Consider the following 27,759-nt stretch of genomic DNA (forward strand, 5'->3'; position numbering starts at 1 on the left):
GTTTTCAATGTGTTAAAGGCGATGACTTACCCAAAGGCAAGTGATAACTGTTTCTTTGTTGATCTGATTAATACCATTGTGAATGAGAAAAAGTTGATAGATGATCCTCTAGAACTGAGTTTAATTGAAATGATTTGACGGAGCAAGAGAGAAAGGAGGTAATGGAGTATGTTAAATGGCTTGATTCCTATGGGCCATTGAACAGAAAGTATTATGAAGAGCTGTGAGTAGTACCAAAAGAGTTTGTGCCATCTATTGAGAAACCTCCAGAGCTTGAGTTGTAACGTCCCCGCTTCAAGCCTCCATTGGGCCCTTGCACCCACAGAATAATGACTCTTATACACGAGTACGCCACTCTGGCTGCTTCCTGGATTGATGACTGACCCTACAGACCAACACGAGTGTTTTCAGCGTGCTTTGTCCTCACTCGCACGCTTCCTGGGAAAACTTCCCAGGAGGTCACCCATCCTAAAATTGCCCCAGGTCAAGCACGCTTAACTGTGGAGTTCTTTCGTGATGGGCTACCGAAAAACAAGATGCACCTTGTTTTTCGGTAGCCCATCACGAAAGAACTCCACAGTTAAGCGTGCTTGGCCTAGAGTAATTTAAGGATGGGTGACCTCCTGGGAAGTTTTCCCAGGAAGCGTGTGAGTGAGGACAAAGCACGCTAGAAACACTCGTGTTGGTCTGTAGGGCCAGTCATCAGTCCAGGAAGCAGCCAGAGTGGCGTACTCGTGTATAAGAGCCATTCATTCCGTGGGTGTAAGGACCCAATGGAGGCTTGAAACGAGGACGTTACATGAGTTGAAGGTGCTCCCTAATCATCTACGATATGAGTTCTTAAGAGAAGATAAGAAGCTTCCTGTGATAGCGTCAGCTTCACTTTTTGATGTGGAGACTGATAGATTGCTTAGAGTACTTCGGGCGCACAACAAGGCCATTGCATGGACATTGGGTGATGTAAAGGGAATCAGTCCCTCAACTGTGATGCATCGAATTTTGATGGAAGAAAATGCTAAACCAACAATTGATGCACAATGTAGACTCAGTCCACCTATGAAAGAAGTTGTCAGAAAGGAAGTGGTCAAGTGGTTAGATGCTGGAGTGGCCTACCCCATCTCAGATAGTAAATGGGTTAGTCTGGTGCAAGTAGTCCCAAAGAAAGGGGGATGACAGTAATAAAAAATGAGAAGAACGAATTGATTCCCACAAGACAAGTTACTGGTTGGAGGATTTCTATTGATTGTAGAAAACTCAACAAAGCAACCCGAAAAGGTCATTTTCCCTTGCCCTTCATTGATCAGATGCTAGACCGGTTGGCGGGGCAAGAATATTACTGTTTCTTAGATGGCTACTCTGGATATCATCACATAGCCATAGCACCTGAGGATCAGGAAAAGACTACTTTTACATGTCCTTATGGTACTTTTGCTTTTAGAAGAATGCCATTCGGATTATGTAACGCTCCTGCTACATCTCAAAGGTGTATGATGGCTATCTTTTCGAACTTAATAGAATCATGCATTGAGATCTTTATGGATGATTTCTCGGTCTTTGGTTCTTCATTTGATGATTTCTTAGAGAATTCGGAAAAGGTGCTAATCAGATGTGAAAAGTCAAACTTGGTCCTAAACTGGGAGAAGTGTCACTTTATGGTAACAGAAGGGATAGTTTTGGGACACAAGCTTTCAAAAGCAGGGATTGAGGTGGACAAAGCTAAAGTGTCAACAATAGAGAATTTGGCGCCTCCACTTTCCGTGAAAGGATTAAGGAGTTTCTTGGGTCATGCTGGTTTCTACCGAAGATTTATTAAGGACTTCTCAAAGATCTCTAAACCGTTGTCTAATCTACTTGTTAATGGCGTTCCTTTCGAGTTTGGAGAAGAATGTTTGAAGGCATTCCAAGTTCTTAAGGAGAAATTGATTTCAACACCAAAAGTCACTTCACCAAATTGGGAGTTGCCCTTCGAGTTGATGTGTGATGCAAATGACTATGCAATCGGAGCGGTCTTGGGTCAAAGGGTTGACAGGGTGTTTCATACAATCTACTATGCTAGTAGAACCCTGAATGATGCTCAACTAAATTATGCCACGATGGAGAAAAAATTGTTGGCAATTGTGTTTGCTTGTGATAAGTTCAATCCCCTATCTAATTGGGAATAAGGTGATAGTCTACACGGACCATTCAACAATTAAATACCTTATGACCAAGAAAGATGCAAAGCCAAGATTGATTCGGTGGGTACTTCTACTCTAGGAGTTTGACATAGAGATAAAGGACAAGAAGGGCACTAAAAATTTGGTAGTAGATCATCTGTCAAGACTAGAATTAGAAGAGAGCCAGAATACAAAAGAGGTACAAATAAATGAACAATTTCCTGATGAACAACTCTTTAGTGTGAGGAAAAACCTGATGGTACCTTGGTATGCTGATTATGTCAACTTCTTGGCTGCCAAAATAACTCCTCCTGAGCTATCACGTCAACAATTAAAGAAATTCTTTTCTGAGGTAAAACATTACTATTGGGAAGAGTCAATTCTCTACAAGCACTGTGCTAATCAAATAATTAGAAGATGTGTGCCTGAAGAGGAGATGTACTCTATTCTCAATCACTCCCATGCTTTACCATGTGGGGGACACTTCAGTGGCACAACAACTGCTGCTAAGGTGTTGTAGAGCGGATTCTTTTGGCCTACACTTTTTAAGGATGCTAGTAGTTTTGTAAAGGCATGTGATCGTTGCCAACGAACAGGTAATATCTTAAGGAGAAATGAAATGCCTTTAACAGGAATCTTGGAAGTGGAATTGTTTGATGTGTGGGGGATAGATTTCATGGGTCCTTTTCCTTCATCTTTTAGCAATCTGTACATCTTATTGGCTGTGGACTATGTTTCGAAATGGGTTGAAGCTGCAGCAACACCAGCCAATGACGGTAAAACAGTTCTTCTCTTCCTTCAAAAGAATATATTCACTCAGTTCGGTACTCCCTGAGCAATCATAAGCGATGAAGGGAGTCACTTCTGCAACAAACAGTTTGAAGCACTCCTCTCAAGATATGGTGTCCGTCACAGAACTGCTCTACCGTACCATCCACAAAGTACTGGCCAAGCTGAAGTTTCTAACTGAGAGATAAAGATGATTTTGGAGAAAACAGTGCATAGATCAAGAAAAGACTGGTCACGAAAGTTAGATGATGCACTATGGGCGTATAGAACAGCATTTCAAACACCGATTGGGATGTCACCATATCAATTGGTGTTTGGAAAAGCTTGTCATCTGCCGGTGGAATTAGAACATAAGGCCATTTGGGCTATGAAGACCCTCAACATGGACTTGAAAGCTACAGGAGAGAAAAGATTGCTACAGTTGAATGAACTGGAGGAGTTTAGAAATGAGGCTTACGAGAATGCGAAGATCTATAAGGAACGAACAAAGAAGTGCGATGACCAAAGCTTAGTCAGGAAGGAGTTTCAACGTGGGAAGCAAGTTTTACTTTTCAATTCAAGGTTGAAATTGTTTCCTGGTAAGTTAAAGTCAAGGTGGTCAGGACCATTTACAGTGGTCAAGGCGTTTCCCTATGGAGGTGTAGAACTGAAAGGTGAAAGCCTTCAGACTTTTAAAGTCAACGGGCAGCGATTAAAGCTTTACTTGGGAGGTCAATTTGACTAAGCCAAGTCCGCCATGATTCTCGCGCCTCTTTAAAGAACTCAGTCAACGTCCGGCTGTACGACGAAAAAGACAGCGCTATTGGGAGGCAACCCAAATTTTCTTGGTGTTTTAGTTGAACTTTCTTATTTTGTTTTCTTTTAGTTGTTATTACTATTTTTTTTTTTGTTTCTTTTTTTTTTTATTGAACTGGTAAAACGAATATTGGTTTTCTTTAATTTTTTTGTACTGTTCAAAGAAAAAAAAAAGAAAGAAGTTTTTTTTTTTCGGGTACTGCCAAGTGGCTGCGGCGAGCACAACCCCAGCGACAGCCATAAAGTCGACTGCAGAAAGGGATTTTTCAAAGGACATCTCGCCGCGGCGAGCTACACAGTAAGCTGATTTTTGGCATGTATCTCGCCGCGGTGAGCCCCCTTCTGGCTGCGACGAGATTGGTCAGACGAGAATAAAAAAGGGAAAACAAATCACTTTCAAATTCACACCCCTTTCTCAACCCTAAAACCACCACCTCCGAAAACTCCTCTCCATAACTAAAATTCTTCATCTCATCTCATTTTAAACCCTTTTTCTTCAAATCTTTTCATAATCTTTCATCCTAAATCACTCTAAAACACTTTTCCTCTCAAAAACCATATCCCAATCCCTAAACCTCACCCAAATTCAAAATTTCACTATTCATCATCATCTACCTCAAGATCTTCAAAGTTTTCTTCAATGGAGGTAGAGTGAAGGAGGATTTTCATTGAGGTAACAATTTCATAGATTATCTATGCAATTATTAATAGATAATTTTTTTATTTTTGGAAAATCTTGAAATTTTAGTGTAATTTTTGGGATATTGTTCATTGAATCATTGTGAAGAGTTGTTTGTGAATTAGAATTGTGCTATTTGTGATTGGGTTTTCACCCGGTAAGAGGAATTTTAAGAGGAAGTGCTGCCGAAATTTTCTTAAATTTTTGAGTGTTAGAAATTTGGAGTGACAATGGGTCCTAAAAGAGCAAGAGTGAATGAAAGAGGGGGAGCTTCTTCATCTAACCCACCTAGGTCATCAGGCCGTTTAAATGTTGATAGGGCTAGATTTGTGAATGTTGAGGCACAAAAGCGTTTTCTACAACTTAAGGATAGACCATTCATAGAAGATAGGGGTATAGACATTGGTGAACCTAGACAACCTCGAGCCATACCTTCTGTATCTGAGCCTATTAGAGAGCAAATAGTCAATAGGCGTTGGACTAAGTATGTGGATATTACTGAACGAAACAACCAAACCCTAGCTTTAGATTTCTTTGCCAATTGCCCAGAAAGAGAGGATGAAAAAGTCAAAGTTAGGGGGGATAAAGTGCCAGTTTCCACAGCCGCTATCCATGCTGTTTATGACTTACCAACCTTCACCATGGAAGAACTACCACTGACACAACAAATCTGAGAAAAGAGGTTGAATTATGATGACGTAGCTGAAACTTTAGGTGTAACGCCCTAATGCTAAGGCACGCTACAGTGCTTTTTCAATTACAGTGCAATCTTCGCTAATCGAAGAGTTTTCTTGAAAAACGTGTCAAATTAAAACTTTTATATTAATTAATAAACTTTATAATATATTTAAATATTTACAGGAGCCGGGATCCCGTTCTCAAACTTTTAAAAGTAATATTTCAAAATACACATTTTTCAAGTCGCACAGCGACTATCAAAATACAATTCCCAGATGTCCCGAGACCGAACACTCCAGGTCGCGCTGCTTTGACATGTACAATCCCATCCGAGCTCAGGTTCATTCCAGTTCAGTTATCGCCTTTCCTTTACCTATACATGAAAGTAGAACTGTGAGTCAACAAACTCAGTAAGAAAAGCATATAACATATCATACAACTTTCGACTTGTAACTAGGCGCCCATACACCTATTTACAAGGCTTATCAACTGATTAAGAACGTTCTTAATGGTTGGTACTATTGACCATGATATCACCCACTACCAGCACTATGATCGCACTGCGGGCCCGACACTATGTTCGTGCTGCCATGATAGCATCAATAGCACCCGAGAGTACAATTGGCCATAATATCACTCTTAACCAGTACTGTGCCTGTACTGCCGAACCGACACAATTGTTGTGCCGCTATGATAGCGCCAATTAATACTCTCTGGGGTGAATATCACTCTTAACCAGTACGATGCTTGTACTGCCGAACCGACACAATTGTTGTGCCGCTATGATATCACCCAAAACATACACAATCACACATACACCATGCATATATCTCATTTAACACTCTATATACAGTTCTTACCTGTTTTCTGAATTCAAGTGTGTTGGCCGACCTGAACGGAAATGCTCGCGCTAGATGGATGCCCTAATCACATTAATTGCAACACAGATGAGTGACTCGCTAAATCACATCTCGGGGACTTAAACTTGAAACTAAAAGTTTCCCTATCAATAAACCACATGGTAATACCCTAAATATCTCAAAATTGGGAAAAACTAGGGTTTCAAAAATTCCCCCAACAGGCAGACCGGTTCCCAACCAGAAATCCGGTTCTGGGTCACCAACCGGTCGACCGGTTGCCACAGGTCCCCCAGAACCGGAATTCCGGTTCTGTGCTGGGAACCCAAAAAATCTCCCCTTGAACTCAAAACTCAACCAAACTTTATCAAACTCTCCAGTACACCTATACAATGTATAAACAACTATTTCCAACCAGAATTTCACAGAATAAACCAAAGAAACTCAACTTGCCATTAAAGACCAAAGTTTAAGGTTTTATGCTCAAATTAACACAAAACCTAAATCAACCAACCAAACCAGCTGCTATAACCTTTAATCAATTCAAACTAAGCCTAGAATTTGCTCCCTAATCATCTTAAACCATAACAGCCATTAAAACACAAAACCACAAGTTCAAACTAAGGTAAAAACTTAAAAAAAAACATGAAACCAATATTCTAGGGTTACCTTTGGTTGCTCCTCCTTAAATTCCCAGCTCAATCACCGAGAATTAGGAAGAAAAAGGGTTGCCCTTGCCCTGGTTTTGCTCAGCCGAAAGAGAGGAAGAGAGAAAGAGAGTTCTAGGTTGGTTTTTCACTCCAATTTCCTTAATTTTATTTCAAATGAAAAAGAGAGATAATTAATTAATTCCCTTAAAGAATCTAAGTGCCATGTGCCATCCACTTAGGCAGCCACCTAATCAACTTAAAGGTAAATGACTAAAATGCCCCTTAAACTTAAAGCTTGGGTATTTCTTAAGCTAGGGGTAAAATGGTCAAACTCCATATCCCCGCTCAACCCCGATATTTTATTTCTTCTAAAATATTTCCCACTAAGAAATAAGGTTCTAAACTTACCCATGTGATCAATCTAGCCATCCATCGCATTTTCCGTTGTCGCCGAACAAAATTACAAAAATTGCATATTTCATATATTAATCAAACAATACCCCTAGAGTTTAATAAAATCTCCGAAATTGAGAAATTACAACTCTAATATTTATTTTTAAAATATTGGGGTCCAAAATAATTAAATTCATAAATAATAATAAAATAATAAAAATTAGTGCTAATTGCCTTTTCTAATCCAATTTATTAAGGCGGTCGTTACAATTATCCCCCCGTTAAAAGGATTTCGTCCTTGAAATCCAACTTAAATAGCTCTGGATATGTTGAGTCCTCACATTAGACTCCAATTTCTAGGTGGCTTCCTCCACCTTACTGTTCTTCCATAGCACTAACTCAGAACAACAGTCTTGTTTCGAATTTGACTAGGTTGTTCTTTATAGGATAAGTCTGATTGCAGTTCAAGAGCTTCATAACTCAAGATATGAGTCGGGTCTGACACGTATTTTCTTAACATGGAAATATGAAATATGTCATGAACAGCCAACAATGCTGGTGGTAAGGCTAGCCGATACGCTACCTGCCCGACCTTCTCAAGTATCTGAACTGGCCCAATGAACCTAGGGCTTTACTTACCCTTCTTTCCGAAACACTTAATACCTTTCATTAGTGAAATATGCATAAACCATGTTTCCCTGTGTAAAATGTAACATCTCTGCACTTCAGGTTATCATAACTTTCTGCCTGCTTTAAGAAGCAAGCATCCAAATCTTTAATTTTTTTAAGAGCCTTAGTGGTCCTCAGTATTAATTCCGGACCCATGTACTTTCTTTCTCCAATCTCGTCTCAATGAATTGGGAAACGACATTTTCCATTATATAACATTTCATAGGAAGCCATTCCTATAGTACTCTGTTAAAAGCAAGTACTTACTGCATGAACTCTCAAGTCTTCCAATATCTGAATTGTTCTTTCCGACTAACCATGAGTCTGAGGGTGAAAGGCTGTCCTAAACTTTGACTTGATAATCATAGCCTTCTGAAGACTCACCCAACACTTCAATATGACCTTTGGATTCCTATCTAACCCAATAGATTTAGGGGCTCCATGGAGACGAAGTATTTTATTCACATACAATTCAGCGTACTGATCCACCGAATATGTAACTCTCACTAGTAGAGAGTGAGCTGATTTGTGAATCTGTCCACGATGACCCTTACTGAATCATACATTCCCGTAGTTCCAGGTATTCTAATTATAAAATCCATTGCAATGTCCTCCCACTTCCACTCACGAAGGACTAAAGATTGCAGTAACCCTGCCGGCCTTTGGTGTTCAGCTTTAATTTGCTGGCAGGTTAAACACTTGAACCATAACCCACCACTTCTCTTTTCATCCCATATCACCAAAAATAGGGTTTTAAGTCCTGATACATTTTGGTGGTTCCTGGATGCAATGAAAAAGGTGTGGTATAAACTTCATCAAGTACCTCCTTCTTGACCTCTTCAACATTAAAAGCACAAACTCAAACTTTAAATAACAACATTCCACTTGTTCGAAACTAAAAAGGTCTTTAGGCCAACCGGCCATTACATCGCCTCGAACCTCAACTAATTCAAGATATTCCAATTACGCTTTTCTGATTCTTTCTAATCGATCAGATTGAAGTGTTAAACTGTGTAACTTTCCAACTACGAATTCAATCTCTGCGTTAACAATTTCATAGGCTAGTTAAGGGCTAACAGAACAGTAGTACAAACTTTCCTGCAATTCTTTCTACTCAACGCATCGGCTCCATCGTTGGCCTTCCCGGGGTAATATAAAATCTCGCTATCGTAGTCCTTAACCAAATCCAGCCATCTTCCCCACCTCATGTTTAATTCCTTTTGGGTGACAAAGTACTTGAAACTCTTATGATCAGTATAAATCTCACACTTTTACCATAAAGATGATGTCGTCATATCTTAAAAACAAAACCACCGCAGCATGACCTAACTCATGAGTTGAATAGTGTTGCACATAATCTTTTAGTTGACAAAAAGCATAAATTATGACTCTGTTAGCTTGCATCAGAACACATCCCAAACCTTATCTGGATGCATCACAATAAACTACAAATTTCTCTGGATCTGATGACAAAGCTAACACCGGAGCTGTTATTAAACGTTACTTCAACTCCAGGAAACTTGTTTCACACTTATCTGACCACAGAAATCTCTGATTTTTCTTGGTCAATTCGGTTAGGGGCATAGAAATTTCAGAGAATTCTTGACAAATCGTCGATAATATCCTGCTAAACCGAGAAAACTTTGAACTTCTGTCACAGACTTGGCCTCGGCCAATTCTTCACCTTGTTTGGATCAACCCTAATTCCATTCTTCCCAACAATATGACCCAAAAAGGACACCTCAACAATGCACTTTTGGAGCTTTGCATACAACTTATGATCCCTAAGTCGTTGAAATATCATTCGAAGACGATGCTCGTGCTCCTCTTCTGATTGGGAGTATACAAAAATGTCATCGATAAACACTATAATGCAGTTATCTAGGAAATTCTTGAATACTCTATTCAAAAGATCCATAAAGGCCGCAGGAGCATTAGTCAATCCGAATGATATTACCAGAAACTCATAGTGCCCATATCTGGTTCTAAAAGCAGTCTTCGGTAAGTCTTCTCCTCGAACTCTGAGTTGATGATAATCAGATCGCAAATCATTCTTCGAAAATACTGCCTTTCCCTCAAGCTGTTCAAACAGATCGTCAATTCTGGGCAACAGGTACTTATTCTAATCATCAGTTTGTTTAGTTCCCAATAATCAATACACATTCTGAGGGAGCCATCTTTCTTTTTTTCACAAACAGAACCAGAGCTTCCCAGGGCGATACACTGAGTCAAATAAACCCAATGTCAAGCATCCCCTAAAATGGCAACTTAAACTCCTTGAGTCTCACTGGAGCCATTCTATATGGAGCTTTAGAAACAGGATCAACTCCAGGTGCCATATCAATTACGAGATCAATTTCTTGTTGTGGTGACGCGGCAACCCCAGCAACTTCTTGAAAAATACATCGAGAAAAAAATCTTTCACCGCCCCCGACTGCCTCAGGCTCAAATGTTTCGAGTCTGCTGATATTAATTACTACTGCTAGAAGTTCTACACAGTCACCGCATAGCAAATCTCTAACCCTTAATACAAAGATAATCGAGATCCAAGACCCCTGGACTGATCCATCCTAAACAAATGGATCTTCACCTTCGGTTGAAAAGTCACCATTTTCTGCTTACAATCTATACTGGCCGAACACTTGGACAGAAAATCCATTCCCAGTATAATGTCAAACTCAATTAATTCCAGTTCTATACGATCAACGCTTAACTCCCTATCTTCGATCCTAACGGGCATAGACCTAATATGCCTATAAGAGACAACCAACTCCCCACTAGACATTAGGGTTCCAAACCCTCTTTCCAAAATATCACAAGGCCTTACCCTAAAAGATTAATTATTCACATAACTATGTATGAACGTATAACTCCCGAATTAAACAACACAAAATAAAAGAAGTCGTTTACAGGGAGCTGACCTGCCACCACAGAAGAGCTCACTGCGTCATCAGCTTGAACATTAGCATACACTAGAGTAGGAACAAACATCGCTTCTTGCTCTTGCTCTACTTTCTCCACCTGTGGGAAATTTCTCTTAAAATGCCCAACCATACCACATTGAAAACATACTTTTCGGTTACATTCTTCGGGATGGTGTTTCATGCAACGTGGGCACTCAGGGTAAGAATAACCCTGGCGTCCTCTTTTTCCTTGAAACCTTTGGAACCGCTTGTTCTGTCTTAAACCCACCACTGATGACGTAGGTTTCCTCTTCCCCTCAATCATGGAGCTCCTACCACTTCCACCATAATCTTGAATCAGGCAGGTGACATCTTGACCCTCTGTCATAATCTCCTGAGGTCTCACGATAATTTCCTCAGGACTTTCAGCCCAAGAAGCATTCTTCATATTTGAATCCCCCTGAAAGACTGAAGATTCATGGATCCAAATCTTTTCATGCAATGGTTCCACTTGATTACCGGCCATTCCATGTTTCGCTGGTAATACCGAATCGAAAATAATTGGCATTTATGGTAAAGATACTACAGAAGACCTTTGTTGCTTCAACCTCTGAATCTCTTCTTCATGTCGTTGAATCACAGCTTCCATTTCTGCAAATCTTTGCTCCAAATCCAACGGAGCCTGGGATTGATAACCATCACTCCCGTCGGAAGCCCTCCAAGGACTTTCACCTTGGTTACGGGGACAACTTGGACTCCATTCTCTCCAACCGTTACTAGCCCTGACCACTTTATTCTGACTCTCCATAAAGCACCAGGTGTCCATTCTATAAGACTAACCTGTCAGTTAGTAAGTCAGCCTGGTCAGGCAACGGCCTATTTACATTCTTACTACCGCACTTACGGATTTTAAGGCAATGCACTTAACATAAATAATTATAATCTAATATGCTTTCATATTCACAATTATTTAAAGTACTAAACAAGTACAGGCTTACTGAACCGTGAACCAAGCTTTCACTGATGAAGATTGTACATGTCTTAGTAAGTTTTGGTAGACAAACCTGGCGGCTCTGATACCAAAATTGTAACGCCCTAATGCTAAGGCACGCTACAGTGCTTTTTCAATTACAGTGCAATCTTCGCTAATCGAAGAGTTTTCTTGAAAAACGTGTCAAATTAAAACTTTTATATTAATAAATAAACTTTATAATATATTTAAATATTTACAAGCGCCGGGATCCCGTTCTCAAACTCTTAAAAGTAATATTTCAAAATACACATTTTTCAGGTCGCACAACGACTATCAAAATACAATTCCCAGATGTTCCGAGACCGAACACTCCAGGTCGCACTGCTTTGACATGTACAATCCCATCCGAGCTCAGGTTCATTCCAGTTCAATTATCGCCTTCACTTTACCTATACATGAAAGTAGAACTGTGAGTCAACAGACTCAGTAAGAAAAGCATATAACATATCATAGAACTTTCGACTTGTAACTAGGCGCCCATACAACTATTTACAAGGCTTATCAACTGATTAAGAACGTTCTTAATGGTTGGTACTATTGACCATGATATCACCCACTACCAGCACTATGATCGCACTGCGGGACCGGCACTATGTTCGTGCCGCCATGATAGCATCAATAGCACCCGAGAGTACAATTGGCCATAATATCACTCTTAACCAGTACTGTGCCTGTACTGCCGAACCGACACAATTGTTGTGCCGCTATGATAGCGCCAATTAATACTCTCTGGGGTGAATATCACTCTTAACCAGTACGATGCTTGTACTGCCGAACCGACACAATTGTTGTGCCGCTATGATATCACCCAAAACATACACAATCACACATACACCATGCATATATCTCATTTAACACTCTATATACAGTTCTTACTTGTTTTCTGAATTCAAGTGTGTTGGCCGACCTGAACGGAAATGCTCGCGCTAGATGGATGCCCTAATCACATTAATTGTAACACAGATGAGTGACTCGCTAAATCACATCTCGGGGACTTAAACTTGAAACTAAAAGTTTCCCTATCAATAAACCACATGGTAATACCCTAAATATCTCAAAATTGGGAAAAACTAGGGTTTCAAAAATTCCCCCAACAGGCAGACCGGTTCCCAACCGGAAATCCGGTTCTGGGTCACCAACCGGTCGACTGGTTGCCACAGGTCCGCCAGAACCGGAATTCTGGTTCTGTGCTAGGAACCCGAAAAATCTCCCCTTGAACTCAAAACTCAACCAAACTTTATCAAACTCTCCAGTACACCTATACAATGTATAAACAACTATTTCCAACCAGAATTTCACAGAATAAACCAAAGAAACTCAACTTGCCATTAAAGACCAAAGTTTAAGGTCTTATGCTCAAATTAACACAAAACCTAAATCAACCAACCAAACCAGCTGCTATAACCTTTAATCAATTCAAACTAAGCCTACAATTTGCTCCCTAATCATCTCAAACCATAACAGCCATTAAAACACAAAACCACAAGTTCAAACTAAGGTAAAAACTTAAAAAAAACATGAAACCAATATTCTAGGGTTACCTTTGGTTGCTCCTCCTTAAATTCCCAGCTCAATCACCGAGAATTAGGAAGAAAAAGGGTTGCCCTTGCCCTGGTTTTGCTCAGCTGAAAGAGAGTTCTAGGTTGGTTTTTCACTCCAATTTCCTTAATTTTATTTCAAATGAAAAAGAGAGATAATTAATTAATTCCCTTAAAGAAATCTAAGTGCCATGTGCCGTCCACTTAGGCAGCCACCTAATCAACTTAAAGGTAAATGACTAAAATGCCCCTTAAACTTAAAGCTTGGGTATTTCTTAAGCTAGGGGTAAAATGGTCAAACTCCATATCCCCGCTCAACCCCGATATTTTATTTCTTCTAAAATATTAACAACTAATAAATAAGGTTCTAAACTTACCCATGTGATCAATCTAGCCATCCATCGCATTTTCCGTTGTCGCCGAACAAAATTACAAAAATTGCATATTTCATATATTAATCAAACAATACCCCTAGAGTTTAATAAAATCTCCAAAATTGAGAAATTACAACTCTAATATTTATTTTTAAAATATTGGGGCCAAAATAATTAAATTCATAAATAATAATAAAATAATAAAAATTAGTGCTAATTGCCTTTTCTAATCCAATTTATTAAGGCGGTCGTTACATTAGGTTACCCAGGCCTCAGGTTTCATGAATACGATGGAGAACCTTATTAGCTGTTTTGGTGTGAACTAAACCCGGTGGCCAAGGCATGTCTATATTTCGTTAGTGCAAGGTTGGTACCAAACAAACACTATTCTGATGCTCAGATATACAGGCTGAAATTCGTTTATGCCATCATGAAGGGTTACAACGTGAATGTGGGGGACATAATTAGAACAAGTTTTGATATGATGATTGAGGGATCTTGTGGGGGTGGACTCGGGCTTGCTGACATTATCACCACCTTGTGTGAGGCACATGGAGTACCACAATACTCCTATGATACAAAAGCCGCAATGTATTGCTGGGCCTCTCGACCCAGCCATGCAGTACATGCATGATCAACTCAATTATCTTATTCAACAAAACATGCACATTCAGAATTATATGGCGCAGATGAGCGTTTTTGATGAAAATCAGGTGCAATAATTGAATACGCTAATCACAAGAATGAATGTCAGAGTGGAAGAGCCCAACTACTTGGCAATGCCGCCTCGCTTCAATCCTTATGACCAACCACCTCCACCAAACCCATTCTGATGGGGCTCAGGTAAGTCTCTCTCAACCACAATTTTATTTTAACACATTGGGGACAGTGTGTATCTTTAGTTTGGGGGGAGAGATTTAATTTTTCAGTTTTTCAGTTTTTTTTTTTCGTTTTGTTAGTTAGTCTTTGTTATTGTTAGTGTCATGTGTTGATAGCTAAGTTGGAAGATTGAACTACTGTTGTTTACTTGTGTAATGGATTGGAATTTTAACCGTGTGCTTAAGTCATGAACTCTTTGAATTAAATTGGATGTTGTGTAAGAAGGTTGTTCATCTAGATGTAAAGCATTTACTTTTAATGTGTATCACTTTTATTCTACTTGGATTTTGGAATGTTGGCTTGACATGGAATAGAACTTGAGTGACATACTCTCTTGAAGCGAAATCCTTTCGTGGTTGTTTGGAAAATGATTTAGGCATATTTTCTTTGGATCGATTGAGCCTTTCGAGCTTACCTGAAAAGTTTTATCCTTAGTTTACCCGAAGTTGAGCCTTAACCTGTTTCAAAATTCTCGCCACTTAACTAAGCTTAATTTGTTATCTTTAACTACTTTCATTCTCAACGTACCTTATTATGCCAGAAGCTTTTAATCAAGTTTGGGGGGAATGGAGTGTTGTAAGTGGGAAATATTTTGAAAGTAAGAGATTGAAAAAAAAAATATATTTGTTATGTGATGTGCCTTTTCTGTAAAAAGAAAGAAGAAAGGAAGAAAAATAAAGAAACAAAAGAAAAAAATAAATGTGATAATTTCTTCTTGAGAAACAAATGTGAACAATGAGGTAGGCACATAAACGAGGAAAAATGTAATCTCTTACTAGTTTCTTTGGGATGAAAGAATGAATTATTGCGGGTCTTTGTTTGGAATAATGTAGCCTAAATGACTTTTCATCTACCCGTTTTACCTAAGCCATGATATTGTAACCGAAAAAGACCTTTTGATTCCGAGCAAGAATTGTTAACATTAGTCGAGAAAGGTATATCATTCAAGCTTATTGAACATGGGTTAGCGAAATGTCAGAGAGTGTAGAATGGTTGTGATATGAGTGTCAAAAGAGGTGTTTTGTGTCTATATGAATTGCTTACTTTTGAATTGTTTGTCCATGTTAATTCTTAGAGTTATTGAGTTGAAATTTTGGTTATTGATTTGCTTGAAGTTGTGCAGGTGGTAGTGGTAGTTCAATCATTTGAAGGTTTAGTTATCTATTGCATTGTTTAATTTCAGTTTGAGTTTTAGCTTTACTCGGGGGCGAGTAAAGATTCAATTTGGGGGATTTTGTTAGGCTATTTCTAGCCTATATTTTGGATCACTTTTATGCTCGCTTTTCGATGTTTTAGGACGGAATTATGCTTGTTTTCTATGTTTTGAGGTTTCTCGGAGTAATGGAAGCCCCGGGATGCAAAAGTGCAATAAAAGACAATTGGAGCCAAGAAAAATGCCAAATTCAGGCTCAACGCACTTCTGGCCGCGACGAGATAGCCATGGCTGCGGCCATCAAGTCCAAAATAGAGACACGGTTTTTGGAAGCTCCAGTCGCCGCGGCAAGACCATCTGTGGCCGCGGCGAGAGTCTGTACGAGCAGGGGCATTTTCGTCCGTCAAACCCTAAAAATGAGAAATAAATAGAAAACTGCGATTGAAAATTAGGGAGAGCGATTTGGAGACCTAAAACGCAGTGAAGAGCGGCAAGAGGAGAAAAGTGAAGATCCAGAGTCTTTCCACCAACAGTTTCTTTCTCTATTCCTTTTGAATTTCTCGTTGAATTTTGTTTTAGGAATGGTTATGGATTTTATTATGAACTAAATTTCCCATTTAGGGAGGATGATGAATGTTGTTTAAAGTTTTTGCCTAGTTAATGAATAATTGCCATTCCTCCATTCTTGATTGTGAAATTATCTCTATTTGTGTTTAATTCCATGTGCAAGCTTGATCACCTTCTACATGTTCTATGATCTCAATTCAAAATCTGAAAAGTGAGAATTGAGAATGCTAAAATTGGATAATCGATGTTCTATGTGAAACGAGAGTATTCACATGACTTATGTGACAATTAGATTATTGCTTAATGCTGATTTCATGTTAGTTTAATTAAGAGATTAATTAGAGAACATGTGATTTAGAACCTAAAAGATCTGAAAAGAGTTAGGTTAATTTACAATCTGTCATTCACTTCAAGAAAAGGATAGCAATTAGGCATTAATAATTGGATAAACAAACAACAGGATTCTCCTCCCTATTATCTCATCTTGATTAATATTCACTTGTGTTATTTAAGTTTCTTGAATTACTTTCATTCTTTTTGAATTATAAAAAGTATTGATTTGCCAAATAGAATCATAAGTATAATTTAGTAGTAATTAATCTAATTCCCTGTGGTTCGACCTCACTTGCGTGAGTTTACTACTTGATTGCGTGCATTTGCGTATTATTTAATAATTTTCGTAATAGTATATAAGGTTTACTTTTTTATAAACAAAATTTAGTAAGAAGTATTTTATTAACACCCCAAATTTTATAACTTCTCTCCGTACAAGTAATGGGGATGGATTTTTTTGCCTCGTACCAGTGTCAGAGTACGACCTTGATGGTGGTAGAGAGTGGTGGTGCAAACCCTTTGTGGTGTCCTGGGTGTTTTCACCTTCCCTCTTGCAATGATCAGTTGCAAATTTGGCTTTGCAATATTTTCAGATTTAACATTTTAATTTTTAGATTGTGCCCTGATTTTTTTTTTTTGTGAAAGTTTTTTGCTAAGTGGTGTTAAGTACTCATCTGAGTTTTCTCTCTATTTTTTTTATTTGCTTCAATAGAGAATCTTTCAGGAACTTCTAATGATGCTACCTTGGTTAAAGAAGCTATGGAGGAGATTGAGATGTTTTTCTAGATGACTTAACCTCTAAATTGAACTGAATGCACTAATTACGAATAACACGATAGTCAAGTCCATCTTGGGTTGTTTCTTTGCTAAACAGAAGTTCTCTAATGGTACTCTGAGGAGAATGCTTTCTGGGTTGCAGAATTCGTCCAAGGGTTGGCTCTTACAAGAAGTGATATGAAGTCAAAAATTCTTCTTGTTTCAACTTCAGAAAGCTAATGAAGCTCATGCTATTGTCAGGTTGGCTCCTTGGTCCCCTTGTGATGGATCCATGCTTGTTTTCCCGATACCGAACGATGGCAGATGGCATACTGTTGACTTGAATGCCACGACTATCTGGGTTCAGGCCTTATGGGTCTTACTCAATTTTTGACTGATGTGGGGGCTATTGTCATGGCTAATCGTGTGGGAAACTGCCTCTATGCTTGTCCTACTATGAAAGGTGGGATCCTTGTTAATGAATATCTCAAATTTAGGGTATAGATTAGTTTGGAGGCTCCTTGTATGGATGGCGCTTTTCTTTTGGATGAGAGCCAAAAGAGAGTTTGGGTGTATTTTAACTATGAACGACTTTCCTATTTTTCTTCAAGTGTGGTTGGATTGGTCATGAAGAATCTCTATGTTCTGTGAAAAAGAGAATGCTAAGTCTTGATGATGATTTTTTTGTCCCGCTACATGTTTCTTGGCGTTGCTTAAGTGCTCGTATTGAGAATAGATTTTATGTTCTTGGAGTAGAGGATTTTTTTACTCGTGTAGTGATGGAAAGAGGCCACGGGAGCAAACAGGTTTCCCCCACCCATTCTCAGATGGAATCTGCTTTGTTGGGAATGCTACTAATGGCTGAGGCTAATGCAGAGGAGATAATGCGTCAAAATCTAGAAAGTGGGTACCATAGGGAGGCTGAGGGAATGATTGACAAGGGTTATTCTATTTTTGCTACAGAAAACTTGAGGAGGAAAGGTACTGAGCGAAAGGATAGCATGACGGTGTTGGTCAGGGACCATAACTTTTCTGTCCGACGACCTTTAGGTGCTCCGGTGGGACTGTGTCCTATCATCAATAATATCTCTGAGTATTGGGCCCGAAGCCCTTTGGTGTTTTTGGCCTCTTCTTCAAAGGATATGCCGAAATAATGTGGTCGGCCCAAAACAAAAATCTTTAATTTGGTTAGGCCTAAAGGTGTTTCTACAAAGGCTAGTTTCGTTCTTTAGATCCCCTCAGATGGGTCGAATCTAGGAATCGAAAGGAAGAAATGTAATGGAACATTTTACACATATATGCAATACATCTCAAACAGTTTGCTAAATGTAAAAGCTTACAGAACCATGAGCTGAGCTCGACACTGGCCTTGATTGTACATATCTTGACGGTCTTCAGTGAACAATCTGGTGGCTCTGATACAACTGTAATGCCCGTATTTTAAAATTGGCAATTTGAAGAAAATCTTATTATATTATATTTATAAAACCTCGTAAACCGGGATCCTGAGTTTAGAACACAGTTTAAAATACATTTACTAAATATAATGTTTCGTAATATTTTCTTTTTAAAAATTACAAGGCAGTTATAAAATATAATTCAAAATGTTGTAGACCGAAGCCCTTCAGGTTGCACTGCAGCGATATGTACAATCCTTACCAAGGCTCAACTCACTCCTCCTCAAGCTTTGCTTTACCCTTACCTACACAAGGTAGCAAACTGATGAGTCAACCGACTCAGTAAGATATGCATAACATATATATATAAGAAATGATATACCGGCTTTATGCTTAAGCCGTCTTGAGCCCAATTGTTAAGCTCACCAAATGATTAAGAACGTTCTCAACGGAAGTACGACCACTGTACCATATGCACCAGAGCACCAACTCCATACTCGTGTTGGTAGGGCCATTATTGTATTTTCGAGAGTTACTAAGTGTTCTACCACATGCACGATGTACCCCTGGTACTCGTGTTGGTAACCCTGTAACTACCCTAAAACCCTACACTTACTAACACCCTTATAAATACACATTTAGCAGTGCTAGTAGTGTAAACAGGTAATAACATGCATTCATTCACATATACATACTTTATGCTATCTTACCTCGTTTCCAGGTTCAGGTGTGTCGGTCAGCCTGAGTGGAACTACAGCTCGGCGCTTTATAGGGCCCTAATCCACAATATTCGAAATTCCAATGAGGACACGCTAAAACACTTATTAGGGACTTAAAATCACAACTAGGAATAGCCCTATTGATGAATGACATGGCAACAACCTAAATAACACAAAAATGTGAAAAACTAGGGTTGGCAAAACTGCCCCAACTGGTAAACCGGTTCTCCAACCAAAATTCTGATTTGATGGGGTTTCCTGGGGACCAACCGGCCGACCGGTTGTTACTGGTTCTCCTGAATCGGTTGACTAATTCAGTGTAGGAACCACCAAAAATGTCCCCAACACTACAAATCAACCCAAACTTTCCAATAATCTCTAAAACAACTGTATATACCACAATAGACTCATATCAAGCAACAGAACCTAGCAATCTACACATATTCCTAAATTACCACTAGAGAGCAAGATTTGGGTTCTTAAACTCAAACTTTACTCAAGCATCACCACAGCCAATAAATCCTACTCAATTCAACTTAAATTATCTCAATTAAACTTCAGAACATCAAACCAAACTCTAATCCACAAGACATCAACCTAATACCAAAAATTCAAACATTAACCTTAACTTGAGCTTGAAGACAATGAAAAGGGAGAAGCTACAAGAATTTTACCTTGATTTAGGATACTCACAACTTGCTAGAATCTAACAATTGATGTAGAAAAATTCAAGCCCTAGTTGTTTTCCTAGAGAAAGAGAGAGAGAGATTTATTTTCTAGGTTTCTTCTAAATGAAGGAAACATTAGTAATATATGAAAATTTAATTTAAAATCTGATTATTATCCTCAAAATAAGCTCACAAAAAGACAAATAAGAAACCTTAGCAAAATAACTATTTTGTCCCTATACATAATCCAAAGGTTTAGTGATAACTAAGGGTAATTCGGTCATTTTCAAACCCCAACAATTTCATGATACTTTCAATGTCTAACAATAATGCCCATGCTATCTATAACATTCTAAATCATATGAAAGCGTGACTCTCTAATGGCCCAGCATTGCGTTCCACTGCTACCGAACACAATTACGGAAAAACAAGAAATTCACATAAATAGCATAATAGATATATATTGAATTTCAAAAATCTCCACAAATATAAAATAATTAATAATAATTAAATCACATAAATAAACACTAATTATTTAATAATCCAACGTATTAAACTTAGGTAGTTTTTACAAAAAGAACTCAATATTAACTTATTCTACAACAATTAACGCTATATATCACATAAAATATATAAAAACTAACTTTTCCTCTACACATAAAAAATAAGAAATTGAGATTCAGTAACATACCTTGATCCTTCTACTAGCTCTCCAATTGACTAATCCCAAATCCTAGCTTGACTCCTAACAAAAATTGGAGGGAAATGAAGAAGAAAAATTTGGATTTCCCCTTGTGTGGGGTTCAGCCGAGAGGTGGAACAAGGAGAAGGAGAGAGAGGGTTTGATTTCCAAATAGATGCTTCTAAGTTATTCTAAAAAAAAAAAAATAATAAAAAAAAAATAAATAATAATAATGAAAAAATATAACTAAACGTTGTTGAAGGATCGCTCTATAGGAGCTCACTTCTTGGAAGTTTTTAGAGTCCTGCTCTAGAGTGTTTTTACTCAGACGATAACTACTGTTGAATCACAGATTCAGACAACACCACCTCCACAGTCCCTCGCAATGGATCCTTCAAAAGTGTGTGACCTGTTCCAAGACTCGGTACAGATCACACAAGATGATATCACATTCGCCTTAAACCCTGGGGAGATTGATGAACCACAGGAGGAGAACAAAGTCCTGCTGGGGAAAATCATAAGTCGTTATCGACTTGGTAAGGCCACCATACAGGGCTCTCTGAAAATGTCTTGGAATGCCATCAAGGGGTGGAAATGGAAAGAACTAGATGATAGTATTATCCAGTTCACTTTTGCAAATAGAAATGATGCGATGAATGTTCTCAACCGTAGACCATGGTTCGTCTGCGGAGCTTTACTTGTCATCATGCCGTGGCCATCGTGGCTCTCCCCAGCTGAGGTAAGATTCGACAAAACCCCTATATGGGTTCAAGTGGACAGCATCCCCCCCTTTTACTGGAACTTATCCAACTTGAAAGAAATCGCCTCCAAAGCCTCACCAGTTTATGAACTCCCCCATGGGATTGAAGATGTCGTAGGCATGAGTTCACTTAGATTCCGAGCAACTATAGACCTAAATAAACCTATATTCTCGGGCTTCTTCCTCCGGAGACAAAAACTCAAAGACCTATGGCTCCAATACAAGTATGAACGCCTACCAAAAACTTGTTTCAAGTGTGGGATAATAAACCATGACCAAAGCACCTGCTTCAAGTCCCCCACGGTAGTGAAGGACGCCAAAGGAAATTTCTATCCGATGTTCGGTACATGGCTAAAAAAAGAGGTCCCTGAAAAATCGACTTTCTCCTCCCCTCTAGCCAAGTGGTTCCAGGACTGGGTCCTACAAAAACAATTGGGGAATGACCCCATCCTCAGAAACCAATTCAAGGTTCACAGAGCCATACAAAATGGAGAGACAGATGAGATACGGGAATGCCGTCGACAATACCCGACGAAGAAAAGAATCGTCTCCGACGAAGAGGAAGCAACCGAAGCTGATGAACCCAACACGGTCATTACCCAGATTCCACTAGTTTATCTCCCGGGTATAGGAGAATTTACCCCTTATGGCAACAATTCAAAAACGGTCTCTATTCTCGACCTACAACAGGCTGCTGCAGAGGACGCTGGGATCACAACCAATGGGGCATCAAGCTCCAATATAGCAAACGACAAGGAAACAGAGAACAAAGCTGGGAAAAGCCTGAGGATGAAAGGGACGGGAAGTACAAAAAATTCCATTCTAGGAGCTACACTAAAAGGTAACTCAAAAGCATACCCCAGCAAACCTCGTATTAGAAACGGCCAACCTGGAGAAGTTGCTGAGGCAGAAGAAGCACCCACAAACGAACAAATCTCTGATTTCGACATGGGCCCAAGTAAACTGGCCTACAATCCACTACTGGGAACTCAGGCCCAACTTATTGATTGGCCCTCAAATGAATGCTGGGCAGACCCAAAGGCCCGTGAACTAATTTTTGGATCTCTAACTGTGGATAAGTATTACAGGGAGCCCACCCTAATCAACCCAATACTTGACATAGAAGATTTTAGAGTCCAAGAACATTCCCAAGGGCCCAGAAAACGCAAAGCATCAGATGGACTACTCATCAACCCATCTCCAGTCAAAAGTTTCAACTCATTCACAAACACTACTCCGTCCTCTCAATCGAAGGAATGCCACTCTGAGCCTGAAACTCGAAGCAACACTACCGGGGAAAATGTTCCCTCGTTTCAACAACATCTGGGGATTGACACTGAAATGGCCTCCCCTCCCACTAGCTTCTCACCTGGCTCGTGTATGGAACAAGGCTCCAGCAGTAAACGCAGAAGCAGGGGAGATAGAAAAGGCAAGGCACCCATTACACAAGATGAACCAGTGGAAAAGAAACGCAGAGGACGGCCTCCCAAGAATTACCCAACACTCTCAGCAACCCCGAAATCGTTCAAGGGTCGCAAACAAACAAAAATCAACATGGGAGGAAAGTCAGGGAAGTATAACCACATTGGTGGTAGCGACTTCGACCTGAAAGTGGATTTAAACAACCACTTCATCGTAATTGAAAAGACCACGAAGCCTAGGACAAGTTGCCAAATAACAGAAGTGGATGAAGAGGAAAACACGACAAAAGAAGGAAGCGCAACAGAAGGGAGACAGGATTTTTGCTTCGGGGCTACGGAGACTTGCCCAGAAAAGTCTCCCGAGTTGCCATGAAAGTGCTAGCTTGGAACTGCCGTGGTCTCGGGAATTCCACGACAGTTCGACAATTGGCGAATTTAGTTCGCCAACACAAACCCGAGGTTCTAGTCCTGTCTGAAACTCGTCTTCCACAAGATAAATTCTCTCGAACCTGTATTAGACTTCACTTCGAACACTCTCACTATGTTCCCCCTGTTGGTCTTTCGGGGGGACTGGGTATCTGCTGGATGAAGGGGGTTAATTGTAACATCAAGCTAGCAAACAAACATGTAATAATTGGCGAAATTAGTTCAGACCCCCCAGGGTGCCTTTGGCAGTTGTATGGTACTTATGGCCCCCCTCATAGAGATCAAAAGGAGGTTTTCTGGAAACACCTTGGAGATTTAGCTATCAACGCCACTAACCCAATCCTCTTACTGGGGGACATGAATGGTACCCTCCGAGACTCTGACTGTTTTAATTACACTCAAAGCAGAAACGTAGCCCTCTACTCTTTTGACTATCGTCGTATGATCCAACGTGTTGGATTGATTGACCTGGGGTTCCAAGGGCCACGATTCACTTGGGCCAAAGGTGGGGGGACTTCCAATCCGGGAACAGCAATGAAAAGAGCTAGACTCGACACTGGACTCGCCTCTCCGGACTGGCGTGTACTGTTTCCAAATGCAATCATAAATCATCTCTCTGCCTCTGGTTCCGACCATAGGCCACTCCTCCTTGACACTTTAGGAGGCACCAACTGCAAGAGCAAACTGTTCAAGTATGAGAACATGTGGGCAAGAGACCCCAGAAGCTTCTGGATCGTGAAAGAGGCCTGGGCAAAGAGACAACATAGTGATCCCATGCTAAATTTCTTTAGGAAAGTTAAAGCCACAACAAAGAAGCTGCAGCACTGGAACAAAACTCAATTCCAGAATGTTCATCGTCAAGTACAGAAGGCTCAAGCTCATCTCCAAGACACTGAAACAAAAAACCCGGATGATTACATTGCAATAGAGCTAGCAAGCCAACAACTCAACGAGGCTCTAAAAAGAGAAGAAATTCATTGGCAACAAAAATCGCGAGTGCAATGGCTTCAAGAAGGTGATACGTGCTCGAAATTCTTCATAGCCTCTACCATAGTCCGGCGAAGACGGAATTACATACAATGTATCAAAAACAACCCGGGTGAAGATTGGATTAGAGACGATAAGGAAATAGCACAATGCTTCATCGACAAATTCAGAAATCTATTCAAGAAACATCAATGCACTCACCCTTCATTCCAACAAGAGCCAAATAGCACAATTGTCACAACACAGGACAATGTCACCCTGAATATGATACCAACAAGGGAGGAAATAACAGCAGCTCTGTTTGGAATGGGAAAAGATAAAGCGCCAGGGCCAGACGGACTCCCGCCAAGCTTTTATGCTCACCATTGGGACACTGTTCAAGATGATCTCTTTGAGATGGTTACCCACTTCTTCACCAACACTGATCTTCCCAAGTATATCAATGACACGGCAATTGTTCTTGTTCCCAAGAAGGACTCTCCAGCGATGGTTAATGACTACCGCCCCATAGCCTTATGCAATGTAGCCTACAAAGTAATCTCAAAAGTCATTGCCACCCGTCTGAGGAGCATGCTACATAAAAGCGTGTCCCCAAACCAAGCTGCCTTTATCAAAGGAAGACACATCGCAGAAAATACTATGATAGCTCGGGAGATTATTCACTCAATGAAGAGGAGAAGAGGTAAGAAAGGGTTCATGCTCATCAAACTCGACCTTGAAAAGGCTTACGACAAGATGGATTGGGAGTTTATCATCAAAGTCCTATACCAATTCGGCTTTACAAGTCCTTTTACGGATTGGATAAAGGCCTGCATCTCAGTTGAGGAAATTAAGTTGCTATTGAATGGCTCTATTGTGGGAAAATTCTCCCCTGGGAGGGGCTTGCGACAAGGCGATCCCCTTTCTCCATCGCTTTTTATCATCGCTGCGGAAACATTATCTAGGCTGCTTTTCGAGAAGGAGAAACTCGGTCTACTGAAAGGGTTCAAGATGGCCCGAAATGGAACTGCTATAAACCACCTCATGTTCGCTGATGACATAGTTCTGTTTGGGGAAGCGTCAATTCGAGAGGCCAAGGTTTTCTTAGAATGTCTTCAGACCTACTGCAATTGGTCAGGACAATCGGTTAGTGCCCAAAAATCAGCAATTCACTTCTCTCAGGGAGTATCTAGAAGGAAATCCCAAGCCATCTCACAACTGCTGGGCATGAAACAAATGGGGAGGAATGCCACCTACTTGGGATTGCCTCTCTTTAAGTCTCGCAAGAAATCAAATGACACTAAGGGAATCATTGACAAGACCCTTAAACGAGTTCAAGGCTGGAAAGCCCGTTTACTATCTAGTGCCGGGAAAACATGTCTAGTGAAATCAGTGGGTTCAACGTTATCCAATTACGTAGCCTCCTCTGATGTTATTCCCGTGTCTGCGGCCAACAAAATAGATAAAATCCTAAGAGACTTCTGGTGGGGTGATACGGAGGAGAGACGAAAAATACACACGGTAGCTTGGGAAAGGCTTTGTAGGCCAAAAGTGGTGGGAGGCCTGGGTTTCCGTTCAATTGAGGCAATGAATAAAGCCTATCTTATGAAATGGGCTTGGAGAATCCTAACTCAAGAAGACTGTCTCTGGGGACGAATTATAAATGGGAAGTATATCAAAAGTGAGAACTTCATGGAGCTGGAAGCAAAATCCACAGACTCGGCTCTTTGGAAAGCAATCCTAAAAACAAGACCTCTTCTTTGGAAGGGGATGTGTCGAAAAATTGGAGATGGGAACTCTACCTCTATCTGGTTTGACCCTTGGGTCCCTGGTGAAGTCACTCAACCAGCCCCCACTCGAAATGCCACAGATGGCATTAGCCTCGTTAGCAATTTCATCAGAAATAACCAATGGAATAGAGCCTTAATCAGAAGCTGGTTCTGCAATGAAGATGCAAAAAGAATATTGAACATATCCCTTCCTATTACTCCAAAGGAAGATGGATGGTTATGGATACCTGAACCAAATGGCATGTTTTCTGTCAAATCAGCCTACCGAATAGTTAAGAACGTGCAAGAGAGGACAGACGCGGATGAGAAGTGGCGAATAGTTTGGGGAGCCAAGATCCATAACCGTCAAAAATTGCTCTGGTGGAAAATTCTGTGTCACAGCCTTCTCACAAAGGAAAAACTTGCTCAGATATTCCCGAGTATCGACATTATGTGCCCTCTGTGCTCTGCAGCACCGGAAGACTCTTTACACCTATTCTGGGACTGTGACTTTGCCAGAGGCATCTGGTTTGGATGTAATTGGCAAATGAGAACATCTACAGTCATGATCCGGTCGTGGGATGAGTGGCTAAAATGGTTCTCGATAACCCATCATAGGCATGGCTCACAACAATTAGACTCCTTCCTAGGTGGGGCAGCCATCATATTTGAAAGCATATGGAGAGTGAGGAACAAACTCTGCCATGAAGGGAACCCAACTCCAATTTGCTTGGTGATACAGGGGATTAACCAAAGACTCAAGGAAATTGAATTGCAAAATTCCAACTTATCTGCAACCTTTCACGACTCACAAGGGTTTGCTCCTCCCCCAGGTTGGCTAATTTGTAATTCTGACATCTCAATTGGAAAATCTCAATCTGCAGGAGCATCTATATTCTTTGATGAAGACAATAGGATTGTAAAAATCGTTACTTTTCTATCAAACTATTGTGTTCCTCTCCCTGGTGAACTACATGCTATTAGCAAAGGAGCGGAATCAGCAGTTTCATTGGGCTACAAGAATGTAATATTTCTCAGTGATTCGGCGGCAGCGATCGACGCAATTCGGATTGCACGTTCAGATTGCAACAACTTACACTACAATTTGAGAGAGCTGATTCCAAGCTTTCTCACTGCAACTGATTCGTTATGCAACTGGGAGACTCATTGGATTTCCCGGAGGCATAATGGTGTGGCCCATGCTTTGGCCAAATGGGCAAATCAAACTAATACCTTTGGTACTTTTGATCTGTCCGATTTTGATGGTTCCCTGCAATCTTGGATTGCAGATGGCTGTGTAGTAGACATGCGGATGTAGTTTTTGTTTCCTTTTCTTTTCTGTTTCCTAGTTTTTCCTAGTCTTTCTCAGTTAGTTTTCCTTCCCAGTTCCTGTTTTGCTGGGGTCTGTTTTAGTTGTTTTTTTGCCTTCGTTGGTTGTTCTTGGTTTGTCCTGCTTCTTTGGCTGTTGCCAGCAATCAGAAAAAAAAAAAAAAAACTTAATCCTAGGAAAAAATAATGTGTATCTACAAACTAACCATTTACTAAATGGCTGCTTAACACTAAAAACTTACATAAACTATCTCGTGGGTAAAATGGTCATTTTCAATACTTTTCCACAAAGGCAAGTTATATTTACACCCCATAAAATTATATCTACACCCCAACAATATATTTACATTATTAACCTTTTGTAAAATGATCAAAATGTCCAAAAATTTAAAAACCAACAACATTGTTCAACAAAAAATT

At 40.0% G+C, this 27,759-nt stretch overlaps 3 protein-coding genes across 3 annotated transcripts in view; 2 read left to right on the forward strand and 1 right to left on the reverse strand.

Annotated features, from left to right (window-relative positions):
* Window positions 1-632, reverse strand: part of LOC115712828 (inositol-3-phosphate synthase) — a 52,166-nt gene extending 51,534 nt beyond the window's left edge. The window contains exon 1 of the mRNA XM_061114841.1: window positions 493-632. The gene's annotated coding sequence lies outside the window, so the exon portion shown is untranslated. The remainder of the gene's footprint in view (window positions 1-492) is intronic.
* A 2,503-nt stretch (window positions 633-3,135) lies between these two features.
* Window positions 3,136-3,669, forward strand: LOC115723554 (uncharacterized). Its single transcript, XM_030653046.2, has one exon. It carries the CDS (start codon window positions 3,136-3,138, stop codon window positions 3,667-3,669), a length of 534 nt encoding a protein of 177 aa, XP_030508906.2.
* Window positions 3,670-23,218: 19,549 nt separating this feature from the next.
* On the forward strand, window positions 23,219-27,328 carry LOC133036919 (uncharacterized). The gene has a single exon (XM_061113694.1). The coding sequence runs from the start codon at window positions 23,219-23,221 to the stop codon at window positions 27,326-27,328; it is 4,110 nt and encodes a 1,369-aa protein (XP_060969677.1).
* The last annotated feature ends 431 nt before the right edge of the window (window positions 27,329-27,759 follow it).

The sequence above is a fragment of the Cannabis sativa genome, chromosome 4, assembly GCF_029168945.1.
Source record: "Cannabis sativa cultivar Pink pepper isolate KNU-18-1 chromosome 4, ASM2916894v1, whole genome shotgun sequence".
Lineage (NCBI taxonomy): Eukaryota > Viridiplantae > Streptophyta > Magnoliopsida > Rosales > Cannabaceae > Cannabis > Cannabis sativa.

Coding starts and splice junctions, on each gene's coding strand:
- LOC115723554 (XM_030653046.2), top strand. CDS start 3,136: ATGATTTTGGAGAAAACAGTGCATAGATCAAGAAAAGACTGGTCACGA.
- LOC133036919 (XM_061113694.1), top strand. CDS start 23,219: ATGAAAGTGCTAGCTTGGAACTGCCGTGGTCTCGGGAATTCCACGACA.